The 13365-nt window shown below is 38.6% G+C and overlaps 1 protein-coding gene across 2 annotated transcripts in view; it reads left to right on the top strand.

The window, feature by feature from the left end:
* Nucleotides 1-13365, top strand: part of Grid2 (glutamate ionotropic receptor delta type subunit 2) — a 1595433-nt gene that overhangs the window by 1159975 nt on the left and 422093 nt on the right. For both annotated transcript variants that reach the window (XM_008844624.2, XM_008844623.2), the window contains exon 9: nucleotides 12193-12294. In XM_008844624.2, the coding sequence (XP_008842846.1) occupies nucleotides 12193-12294 (102 nt within the window). The remainder of the gene's footprint in view (nucleotides 1-12192; nucleotides 12295-13365) is intronic.

The raw sequence follows: 13365 nt of genomic DNA, 5'->3' as shown, positions 1-13365 counted from the left end.
GGTAGCCCCAGTTAAGCTGATCGCAGGGTTAATTATACTGTCTTCAGTGAGAGGGATGGGCAAACATAGATGATAAGCTTTCTCTTCTTCCTCACTGGAATGGCATTGGGTAGGGATCTAATCATATTAAGCAATTGCTAGACAGCTTTTATGAGATTAAATGCCTTGTCCTTCAACCTGAAATAAAACCCCTATGCCACAAATTCTTCTACACTTCTGAAATTTAATTTGTCCTTTGAGAGAAATAAAACCTATTCACCCACTGATTCATTCATCAAAAGACCTACTCTGTGTAAACTTACACGAAATACCATTCTAGGTACCTGACAGGCCTTTTGCAAATGTTCCTATAAGCCACCCTTTAATTGATACAATTATTATATTGATGAAAACATTTATAAAATTTATAATAGTATTTATTTGTATTTTAATTTTGTTTGCTAATATTATAAGAAACCACCTGGGGCCAGCAAGATGGCTGAGTAGATAAAGGTGCTGGTTGCCAAGCCTGATGAATTAAGTTTAATCCTTAGGACCCATATTGAAGAAAGAAAGAACCAAATCCTGAAAGTTTTCTTCTGATCTCCATATGTTTATTGTGGCATGTGTATGTCACAAATAAGCTCACAGTTGTGAAACACAAGTTCAGGATTCTTTTCTCACTAACAATTCATTTCATTTCAGATAAAGAAGCTAAATTCCACAACATTAATTTGCTGGAAGTACAAACTAAATTCAGTTGAATGCTCATGTGTTCTTGGCCAGCCATTACATAAACAATCTTTTTCCTACATTGACAGAGTTATAGATCACAGTCACAGAATTTAGCACACTCTCCATGTATATTAGCAATAAATCTTTGGTTTCATGTAACAGAAAACAAGTGTGAATCACTGAAACAAGGAAGGGTTTTTGCATAGGTAATAGCAGTTACTCAAGGACTCAGAAACAGAAATGGGTCCGAGTTTGGGAAGTGAATTTTCAAAAATCCATTAGGTCTGCCTACATGCCCCTTGTTTTACTTAACTCTGAAAAGGCATTTTAATGGCCAAGGTCAGAATGCCCTGACAGTTTCTGAAGCTAAACCACCTCTGTTCAAATTCTGCCTATGTCACTGGCTAGCCAAATGAGCTGAAACAGGCCAATTAATCTTTCTAATCCTCAATTTCCACATCTGTTAAAATTAGGGTAATTTAGTACTTGCCTGATACAATTACAGCAAGAAGTAAATTAAATAATATCCAGGTCTTGGCACAATGTCTGCCTCAGAAGTCTTTGATAAATGTGAATATTACCAAATGAGAGATGTCAAGAATTGAACTGACTGAGCTGCCAGATGGAAAGGAAGTCATCAAGCTAAAATGAAAGCACAGGGAGGGTAGGGGTGGGGGCGCTATGTACAATGACATATATATGAATATACCATGATGAAAGGCATTGTTTATATGCTAGTCAAAATAAATAACAACCCAAAAACCCCAAAGTAATGAAGTTCACCTTTCTTCCACTTCCCGCGTACAATAATCACATGTCCAGAAGGTTCTGATTTCACAATGCAAAGAACAAAGTCACCCACACAGACTAGAATAGTTGTCTCACTTCTCGGGGAACCCCAAAACAAAGGCTGTAGCAACTGCATGGTTCTAAGTGGAAACCAGGGAAAGTAACCATTCTAAGTCCACGGTGGAATAAGACAGAGTCTTCAGGGTCACCCACACCTCCCCATGAGGCAGCCTCAGCTTAGGCTCCCAGGGAAGGTCTCACCATAAGGGTGTGTAATGTAGAGGCCATGGGTTGAGGTGCCTGGCCTACGAATACAGAACCATGTGAGAACATGGCTGTTCAGGTGAGTCTGGTGCTTTTTCCAGCTGACTTCAGAGACTGCAGTGCACTGGGTGTGAACTGAGATTAAGTGTGAAGACAGAGCTGGACTCAAGAGGGTTTTGTATCTTGAGAGGGCTAACTACTAGAAATTGGTGTTCTATCCCCTAACCTTGGGGATGTGTGTTGAAGTTCTCTTTCTATAGAGTAAGTTAGCATTAGGTACATGGCTTACAGCTCTGACACTGGAGAAGCATTTATTTCAGTATTACTCGTCTTACTGCTGTTGCTGCTACTGGTGCTCTGTAATTGCTCAAATGATAGCTCTGTTATGACAGCTTACTTATGCCCCTACAGGGTTGAGTAATATAGTTACTCTTTATACTGAAGGCCTATGAAGAGCATTTCTTGGTCTTCCTTATGTAAAAGTGAAATACAAAAATACCATCCAAATAAAAAGGATAAATTTCAGTTGTAGGTGGTTTGGGTTAATTATTAACACTCTCATTTAAAGTACTCTGTCAGAAACAACTACCATTCAAAATATCCGGGGAACTGGTGAGATGGCTAAATGGATAAGAACACTTGCTGTTCTTCCAGAGGATCCAGGTTTGATTCCCAGCACCCACATGGTTGCTAACAACCATTCATAACTCCAGTTCCAGAGGATCTGACACCCTCTTCTACCTTTTTTGGGCATTGCAAACACATGCTATACCTACATACATGCAGGCAATACACTCATACACATAAAATAAAAATAATAAAATATTTTTTTAAATTATCAACCTAGGGACTAGAGAAATGACTCAGTGGTTAAGAACATTGGCTACTCTTTCAGAGAACCTGGGTTTGATTCTCAGCACCCACATGGTGGCTAACTCCAGTTCCAGAGGATCCAATGCCCTCTTCTGACCTCTGTGGACATTGCATGGCATGCGTGCACTTACATGCATGCAGAAAATATACTCATACACATAAAAATTTATCAGTCTATTTTTTAAAAAAATATTACATTTTGGGGGCTGGAGAGATGGCTCAGCAGTTAAGAACACTGGTTGTTTTTGCAGAAGACCCAGGCTCAAATTCCAGAACCCACAATGGCAGCTAACAACTGTCCATAACTCCAGTACTGGGGGATCCGACAGCCTCTTCTGTCCTCCACAGGCATTGCATGACACAGGTGCACTTACCTACGTGTAGGCAATACATGCATACACATAAAATAAAAATAATAAGTAAAATTTTTTTAAATCACATTTTCTTTAGTCCTTAACAAAACATGAAACCCCACTTTGTGTTAAGAATCATGTATTTAATAAAAGAGTGAAACTACACAAAATATTTTTTCTGAATCTATGTGTTAGTCAATTTCATTGTCATGATGACCAAATTACTTAGGTTAACCAGAAAGGAAAGATTTCTCTTGGCTTATGGTGTCAGAAGGTCCCACTCATGGCTGTGTGGCACCATTGTGTGGGCCTTACATGGTGGTGGCAGGAGTATGTGATGAAGGAGTTTCTTCACCTCATGGTATACAGGAAGTAGAGTGAGGAGGGGACAGGAGCCCAGGGGTGACTGCCAAAGGCAGGCCCAGTCTAGCAACTCCTTTAATTAGGTCCTCCCTCAAAATTCTTGCTGCCTATTCAGAACAGGACCAGAGGCCCAAGTGTTCACCAAATGACCATGGGGCATATTTCATATTAAAACCAGACCATCATGGGGACTTAGAAATCATCACTATAATGAATATTAATCATAAAAGTCTACATTTTTTAAATGTGGCATTACCATGGTTAAGAAGATCAGGATCCTGTACTAAAATAGCGTAAGAAAGCCTGGGGTGGGGCAGGGTGTCATAAGTTTATCATAAGCCATAGTTGTCTACACTGAGATGGAAATGATGACGGGTGATGTTGCTAACTTGAGGACTAGCAGAAGTCTAAGATTGCTTCAATCACACAATTATGTTTTCAAATTGGCTATACTGTGAATGATTTTGATAATTAAAAAATGGTAATGTCAGGATTTCATGCACAGAAATTCTGATTAAGATGTCATTGGGCATAGCTTTAGCATTAGGATTGCTTTTAATTCCTCAATTATTTCTCACATTTCCATACTGGGTAAACTACCTTTAGATTCCTAGGAGGAAGATTGTTTTACTCAGGAAACTGAGGTAGCCCACTGTATTGTGGCTGGAATTCAAAGAATTAGAGAAGCCAAGTATGACGGCACAAGCCTTTAGTTCTAGCTCAAGGGAGGTAGAGACTGGCAGATCTCTGTGAGATCAAGGCCATTGCAGTCTTCACGGGGAGATAGATTTGCATGGATTCTAAAGGGATTATTTTTTTTTCAGGCACTGAAATTGGCAGGTGTTGACAATGCTAGGTGGGAAAATTGATTTCTGACCACTCGAAATTGGTGGTTGATAAAAGCTGATTCTGAGCTGCTTCTTCCAGGGTTTTGAAGTGCCTATGAGCTATCTTAACACAGATGTTGAAGAGATTGTAAAATATATGATGTTTAGGCTTGGGGTTGCTAAAGAATTAAGATTTAAGTGTGATAAAGATCCTTACTGTTAATCTTGTCAGCTTCATATAAGTAATTATTTTACTTGCACAAAACACTATAATATACACTATACTGTGGGAAGCGAGCACAGCCGAGCCAGCCAAAGATGGAGCCCTGGCTGGCTGCCAAACCTCGTGCTGTTTACTTCAACTCTTGACTGATTGCCAAGGCTCGTGAATCCTGCTTGTTTACCCCAACTCTGAAGTAGGGTGAGCCCCCAAACAGGTGCTGCCAGCCTGATGATCTTGCTACGTGCCTATGAGCTACACTCTGCCTGGCCGCTGCACGTGTGTGAGCCCTGATTGGTACCGGCTGGGGGGAGGGCTGTTGGAAACGCTATATAAAGAACTGAAGTGTGTAATAGGGGGAACACAGCATCATAAGGACACAGCAACAGAGAGACAGCATCATAGTGAAGAGAATATGAGAGATAATAAGAGAGAATAAAGGAAGAAAGAGAAACAGAAGCTTGAACCTCACCTTGGTGTCTGTGTCGTCTTTCCTGGACTCTGCTGGACAGAGTCCCGGCTCGTGACACTATACTAAACCCTAAAATCCTGAGATGGCAACCCTAACTTTATGGGTTAATTACTTAATAGAGGAGATGAGAAACAGTGATAATTCTAGTCTGAATCCAAAGTGACCAGTCCCTTAAACTGTCTCAAGAAAGAATGGAATAACAAAACAAAAATTCAGCAAGCTTTATACAGCTGTAGTCATTAAATGCTAAAATATTTTTTATCTGTAAGACAGAAATGAAAAGTGAATGACATTTGATTTGAGTGCGATGAACCATCCTGAAGAATCAAGAAAATTTCCAGTGGTATAACATGATAGTAGGACCCAGTCTCAGACTGGGGCTTTTCGGTCTTTGATGAATTCTGTTTTAACTGCATGGCCAAGAAAATAGAAGAATAATGTGGAAGGCGTGAGTTTTAACTCATGTCTTCATCTGTCGGGACCAATCTGGTTCCCATGTGTCCACACTGACAAGCCAAGCAGCACAAGGTAAGCACTGTTCTGGCTTCAGAAGTGTTTTACATTCAAATCATATATCAGTGAAGAAAAATAAAATAGCGTCTTTAAGAAAATATTCCTAGTTCGCTTTTGCAAAAGAAGTCAGTAAAGGTGAGACTTTCACATCATGAGGTAAAATAGCCATTCTGTGAGTTTTCACTCCCTGAGTGTTAAAGAAAGTTCTGAAACAATTTTGCCTGTACCCTGAATTCATCTCAGAAAGTTGTATAAAATAGTCTCATGCCAAGAGATTCCCATTTCATCGTTCTAAGGTTTGGCTGAACCATAGGTTTTAGCTTTAGGTTATTTTAAGACACAACCATAGCTGAGAACTCCAGCTTTAGCAGCAATATTCATCACTAAAATTAGTTAGCAGCTCTGAGAATGAGACAAAGCGAATAACAAAGAATTCTGGAAGATAACATCAGGCACATCATTAGTGTGTGTGTATTGAGAATACACCTCAATACTTGTCATCAGCCAATAGTCCAACAGCCCTAAGACAAGGTCATTTCGATTGTCCCCATGTGAGAGATGAAGAAACTGTGGCCCCACGTCATTCACCCTAAACAAACAAAAGCAGTCTAGTTCTTGAAGGTATAATATTAACTGCTATGGTTTATAGCCTCTAAGTCTAGTGTAATGGTAGGCTTGTACCCAGAAGAAATATAAAAGAAAGGAAACCACTGTTATGCTAAAGTACTGAATCAATTAAATGCAGGTGATAACAAAAGCTGTTACTATGACTGTCTAGTACATTTTGGAGCCTTTTCTAGTAATGTATCGATGCATATGCATATACATGCATATTGTTTCTCACGTCCTTCATTTGTAGGAATTAGTTAACAAGGTCATCATTTTTACAGTGTAGAAGCTTTTGTTTTCCTTTGTTATTTGTGTGTCTGTGCATGTGTGCATATGTGTACTATGGTACACAAAAGAGGACAGCTTGCAGGCTCTCCTTCAATAATGTGAGTCCCTGGAACCAAACTCAGGATTGTCAGCCTTGGTGGCAACCACTTTTACCCCCTGAACCATCTCACCAGCCCACTTTTTCTTTTCAATCTCAAGGCAGGTATATATATATATCTGGGTCGTTTGATTCTTTTTCTGTTTTTTCAAAGACATTTTCCTGCAAGGAACCCCAGCACTGTCACTATTCCTGTAATCTAAAGGATGACCACTTCACAGTAATGAGCAAGCTGTAGGAACAGAAACTTAGGAGCAATAATCATCCTCTAGGGAGCAAACCTTACAAATTGAAGCTACTTCACAGATGGAAAATAACAAAGAAAACTATTATTGGAAGGATTACTGCCCCCGTGCACCTCCGTGCATGTCTAAGCAGAAAGAGTCTCAATGTAGCTCTAGAAAGACTGTTTCTGAATAACATGCCATGTACATTTTCCTTATACTTTTATACCTTCACAAAGGCGATATTTACCAAATAAATCCTTCACACTTACAAAAGGCTGGCTTTACCTTTGCTATTTTGTCTTTTGGCCTGAAGGCTGAGAAGCCAGTAGATGAAGCCCAGTGGCTGACAGCCCATGCCCTCACTGTAGCATGTGTGTTCTGTCCTCCAGAGGTGCTTAGGTAGGATGGCCGGGCTTCCTGTGTTCCAATGTGAGTAGAGCTAATAAATGCTGGTCATTCCGTTCATATTCAATTAGAGCTCTCTTGACTCCTCTTATTAAAGTCTACAAACTATTAAGCATAAAATTAAAATTGAGCAGCTCTGTTGTTTACGACATATAACACTGAAAAAATACTGATGTGAAACTCCGGAGTCAGAAGTCATCCCTTATAGCCCATGGTTGATGAAAAGCGAAAACGCTGAGGAGAAAAGAGAGACTGTGTAAAACGTGATCATTAGTATGCATGATGTTAGGAGCATGCCACTGTGCTCATGCAAATACATCAACCAGTTTGTTGAACACAGCTATTCCATTGATTTACCAGAATGTTACATAGTTATTGTGAAAGCTCCAATGAAGGAAATAATTAGAGTACTAAGCATTTTAAAGATTTTAAATTGACTTTAGGCAATAACCAAAATAATAAAGGAAATCTATATACTGGTAATTGAGAAGATGTAGAATTGGGCCTTACTTTTTTTAGGTCTTCTAAATATTCTCTAGACTTCCAAACCACATAAGACAGTGAAGTGTGTGTGTGTACGTGTGTGTGTGTGTGTGTGAGATATGGGCAGGTGCACATGTATATACATACTCATAGAGGCCAGAGACTGAAGTTGAGGGCCTCCTTCTATTTCTCTTCACATTATTTTTTGAGACAGCATCTTTTCACTGGACCTGGAGTTCACTGTTTAAACTACACTGGTTGGCCGGTACCAGGGTTACAGGTTTGTGCCTGGCTGTGGCACAGTGCTGTGGATTTGAACTCAGGTCATCATGCTTATGCATGAAGCATCTTACTCACTGAAGCATCTCCCCAGTCTCTAGATAGTGAATCTTGTTTCACCACTAACAGTGAGAGTTTCTGCATATCTCATCTGCCGTAGGGGCCACTTCTACTATGTTTATTTAGAATACACTTGGCTGAGAAGAATTTGATACTATGGTCCTAGAGAGATGGCTCAAGGACACTGGTTCAGTTGCAGAACCCACATAAGTAGTTTACAACCACCTGTAGCTCCAGGATCTGTGGATTTGTGCCCTCTTCTGGCATCCATAGGTACACACATATACATAAAGATAAAAAAGAAGTCTTTTTTTGTTTTTATAGAAGAGTATGAGACTGCATATGTATTTTCATCATGTCTCCAGTCTCATGTCTTAAAAAACAGGAACGAAAGCAAAAACACAATCAGATAAACTAACCTCCCCCAAACGGCCAAGATGTCAAGCTAACTTGATTTCAAGCAATGAATCCAGAAAGGTTGCTAAAAAAAACCTTCATCTTGGGTGGGATTCCTGCAGTTTCTCCAACACTCAGCCTGCCAGTGTTACTCTGCTGCAAGAAATAATACTTTTTGTGGATACTCATTCAGTTTAAATCTATGTGAACCTAACTCATTTCGATTGCTTATTATTGAAAAAAAGGAATTATTATAATCAAGCAGAATATCTTGAAGTGAACATTGGCAAGATGAGTTGGTATGAATCTGTGAAGACCCGAGCTCTGATCTGAAGTAAATGCAGAATAAGTTCTGACCTGAAATAAACTCAGACCTGGACCGGGAAACTTCAGTTCCCTGAGAACTTGGATGTTCTTCTGTTGTGATTTTTATCATGACACTGACAGTTCCTTGAACCCTATTAAACGTACACAACATACATAAGGAAGCTTGTATAACAAAGCTGTGTAGCTAATAAAGTTATAGGTAAAGAACAGAATGTTTAATAGGCATGGAAGGGCAGATATGATTCCAAAAAGGGCTGAGCCCTGGGAGCACGAAGGTACTGCAAATAAACAATAAACACAAAAGTAATATAAAAGTAACAGCTGAAGATCCAAGACTATGTGACAAACTTTACCACCATCCTCAAGGATTTTCTTTTCCTCTTGTTGTACTATAAATGAGGATGATTCTTAGAATAAAGGATGCATTGGTTCACATGCCTCTGCATCCCCTGCGTCCTGATTTCTTCTGCACCTATACCTCTGGGCCCCCAAGCCCTTTCAGGCTTGAATTGTGGTCATTGACCGGTGACATGAATCAAAATTGAGAGATCTTCAAACTTGGGAAATTCTTTAGACTGCTATGAAGAATCAACATTCTTCTATGTTTTGCTGCTGTTTATGTCCTCATCCATCTTGCACAATTTGGGACAAGTCTTTAGTTTGAGAGTAAATGAAAAATGTTTAACATTTATTTTAAATAAGTTGATCTTTTAAAGCACAAAGTTCTAATATCTCTGATTGCCTAGAGTCACTTCATTTCTCTACTGTTCTTGTGTATTCAGTACCCTCTTGAGTGCTTAATATGGAGGAGAGAGAAGAAAACAGAGCAGCTACCATCTGTCCCAGATTCCATTCTGTAAAACAGGATAAGAACAGTACCTCCCTTAAAGGAATTTGAGAAGTAAATGAATTAATGCAAGGAAAATCTTTTTGGTTGACCCATTGTACAGCATGTATGTTTAAATAATTGTTATAAAATTATGATCATAATTTTTTTTGAAAAATCTGTTGAGCAAACCACTTCACAATTCTCAACCTCAATTTCCTTAACATAGAAACAAAAATATCTTCCCTGCCATTTTAATTGGATCGTGTCTATGAAAAGGATTCATAAGGCATAAAACAAAAATTCATTTAAAAATCCTGAAATTGGACTTTAAGCAGAATTCATTGAAATCCTAGTTTCATCTTTTAGTAGATACCCATGAAACCTTGGTTCGATTTCAAATACTAACAGTAACAGCACCATCTCAAAAAGTTGTGATGCTTAAATAAAATCCCACATAAAGAGATCGACACTCTGGCTGACATATAAAAGTATTGAAAAATGCTTCCTGAATGCATTCAGTATAGAAAATAAGTATTTTTTTTAATAGGAAGAATTCACTAATTTTAAAATCCAACCTACAGTTAAGGGATGGGAACAACATTGTAAGGATTATTGTCAAGATACATGTAAGATGACAGAAAACAACAGCACAGAAAGTGGAAAAATGGTCAGACAAGAAATAACTGTTGTCTTGCAATATTATATATGAATAAATGCATATATTTGTGGGGTGGTCTTACATAATAAGAAAGTTAAAGAACAAAATGAGAGGAGACCCCATAGAGCAGAAATACTGTTCAAGCCACTGTGGAGTTCTGAGACTGGCATATATATTTACTTACTCCAAATGCTCTTTTCAAACTTATAAATAAGAGAGGCCATTCGAATTTCTAAATTGTTGACTGTATTTAGTTATATTTAAAGGAGGTCATGACTTAGCGAAGCTTGGAACTTGAGTTTTTAAAGTCTGTTAGTGCAGCCTCAAGCATCAACCCCCGGCCAGAATGACAAGGTCAAGTTGGCAGTAATAGATGTCAGCTCTCTAGGCAAAGTGACTGTGGTTGAACCAAACTTAAAAAAATCAAACACAAGAACAACAGAAAACACCACAAGAGGCAAAAACAAATGTGTGTGTTTGCCTAGGCTGCTTGGCTATATTCTCATGAAAGGGATACTGTCCTCCAATGCCATTTGGAAATCTTTGCTCGACTGGTGAGAAGTAGAGACTTAGGATTTCACTAACGTTGTCATTGTCATTTCCCCATGAATATTTGTTCTAGGAAAATAAAATCCTCTTGAAGTGATTAGACAAAGTGCATGCCAAGGAATGCCATGAAGATAGACTCTGGGAGACCTCAGCAAAGAACAAAAGCTCAAAGGATTTCCATAAGGTTTTAAACTTGGCAGAGGACTACACTAGCTCTGATAATTAGACTTCTCAACACATTTGGACTTGCTAATTGGATCCAAGTTCTAATTAGACTTTTTATGTAACTAAGAATGACATATCGTGGTATGAATTTAATGTGCTTTTACAGTTGAAACCAACAATTATCAGCCTTTTCCAAATTATTTTAGTAACGAAAACCCTGGCTTTGCTGATTATATTGTGACATCCCCTTCCCTCACGATATATTGTGTACATTTCCGTTTTCTTAATTAAACACCTTCTGGGAACTCAAAGAGACACTTGAGTTTTAATAAGAAGCACCTACATCATTTATTTTTGAGGGACTCTTGCCAGTGTCTTGATGACTTTGGAAGCCACGTACAAAACTCGGTACAAGGAAATAAATCAGAGTCATCAGGAGGAAACCACACAAGGAACCAGTGGCCCCTATAATCATTCAGTTAATTGAAATTGACTACAGATATAACTGAAGTTGGGTTGCATTTCTACAATGTAGAAACAGAGAAAAGGTTCCGGTGTGAAGGCTTGCGAGGCTGGCCTGGAGTCCAGCGCTGGAAATCGCTTCCAGTAGGCACAGGGCATTGTCTCTTGGCTGCCTGTCTGCTAACCGGGGCCTCACGTGCCTTTCTTTCTTCCTTGTTAATGATTGAGACTCATCAGCTTTGATCTTCCTGACATTTGAAGGCAGTACTTTAAAAACAAGTAGCCCTCAGATTTATGTATTACAAGAGGCAAGAACTAGATGAGGGCATAAAATTAAACGAGTACTTTGAACAGTAAAGAATAATGAGCCCTCACGTGGTTTTCACGGAAAGAACGCTGCCAAAATATTCCATGCAAATTGGTACCGCCAGAAAAGTGAAATTATTTTGTTTTGGGTACTGTGAATAGTTTTAAAAACACATAAATCCTCATCCATGACTTTCCACACATAAGGCTGTTGATTTTCTATCCTTATAAAATATTTTCAGTATTTTTAAGTTTTTTTTCCAATAAAAGTAATGTTTAATTGAATTAGATCATTAAAGCTATAAAATTTTTTAACTTGTGCCGTAACTGATATGTTAAAGTAGAAATTCTGCTAGATTTCTACGCATTATTATTTTTCCAATTAACACATTGTGGTGACTGAGTTATTGGTGTATAGGTAACTCCTCCTCGTTAAGTCAGATGTCCTCGGTGAGCCTCGAAAAGCACGCTGTATCTGCCTTACGCTGTATAATGACATTTAAAGACAGGAAATGACATTTCTGATAGCTTCATTAGCTATTAAAAATGAAAACTTTTCTATGCCAGTTATCCCGTGCACTGTGCTGTTTCTGTGTTGTCTACAAAGAGGTGACTGACCTGTTCTTCAAAGCAGAAAAATCACCAGAGCAACTTTCCCTTTCAGCTTGGCTGTTGGAATCCTGTCACAGGTCTGAACGGGTCACTGACTGACAAGAAGCTGGAGAATAACATGCGGGGTGTGGTTCTACGTGTGGTGACTGTCCTGGTAAGTGTTATCTCAGCCTTGGGGTTTGGGCCATTAGAGTCTCCTTTATCTTTCATTTCTTTTTATTAATTAAAGCCAAAAGCTAAAAAGAGCTTTTTAAATAAAACCTGACTGTGATTTCTGAGAAAGCTTCAATGGTCACATTTTCCTGCCTCCAGTTTATGTGAATCAGAATCGAATATCTGTAGGCTTTTCTTTCCGTTACAATGTTTTTGTTAGAAACTTCTTTAGATAGTTTAGGTCTGATTTCCTGCAGTTTTCTTTACATTATAAGAAGGGGAATCCCTCCCACATGTCCCTCACTGGAATTATAGTAGGCACAAATAAAAATAAATGTGACACACAAAGGTACCGTATTAATAAACAGTATATTTATAATAATGACCTACTTCAAAGGAAAGGTCATCACTGGTTTAAAAAAATGCTTACTGAGCATCAACTGTATTCCAAGCTCAATGTTGCTTACTGATTGATGGCTGACCAATGAAGTAAATATGCATGACTGCCTGTGGATCTCACCATATAGTGATTCTGTGACGAGGATTACATGTGGGGAAATCTGTTGCAATTCGCTCATTTGTTAGAAAATCAGTAAAGGCAACAACTATCATTCCAGACATTTTTATGTTCTCCTTTAATATATAATGCAAATATTCTTAAGCAGCACAATACATAGGTGGCTAGTGTTTGAATAGCCATAACACATACAGATATGCACTCTTCCCCACTAGTCTAAAAGTTTTAACCCTGTGTTACTACACAGTGTGCTTCAATACCTAAGGCCATGACTTATTTTATTTTTATTGAGGTTTGTGATTTTGATACAATATAATTTCATAGCATTTAGATCTCCTCCCCTATCCACACTCCCTTATTGTCCCCTTTTATTAATTTAATGTGTTCTATTATTATAAGGCCTATAGAGTCTTCAATGTGGGTCCAACCACTGGAGCCTGGTTAACCTACCAAGAGCCCCTTTTTTGGAAAGACTGTCTCTGCCCCTCCCAGCAGTGATTGCCACAGTTTCCTTAGGTTGACTTGGAGTTTCTTTCTTTCTTTTTCTTTTTTTTT

This window comes from Nannospalax galili, unplaced genomic scaffold (genome assembly GCF_000622305.1).
Source record: "Nannospalax galili isolate Female #2095 unplaced genomic scaffold, S.galili_v1.0 scaffold441, whole genome shotgun sequence".
In the NCBI taxonomy this organism is placed as follows: Eukaryota; Metazoa; Chordata; class Mammalia; order Rodentia; family Spalacidae; genus Nannospalax; species Nannospalax galili.
This window is presented reverse-complemented; position numbering and strand designations above follow the sequence as displayed.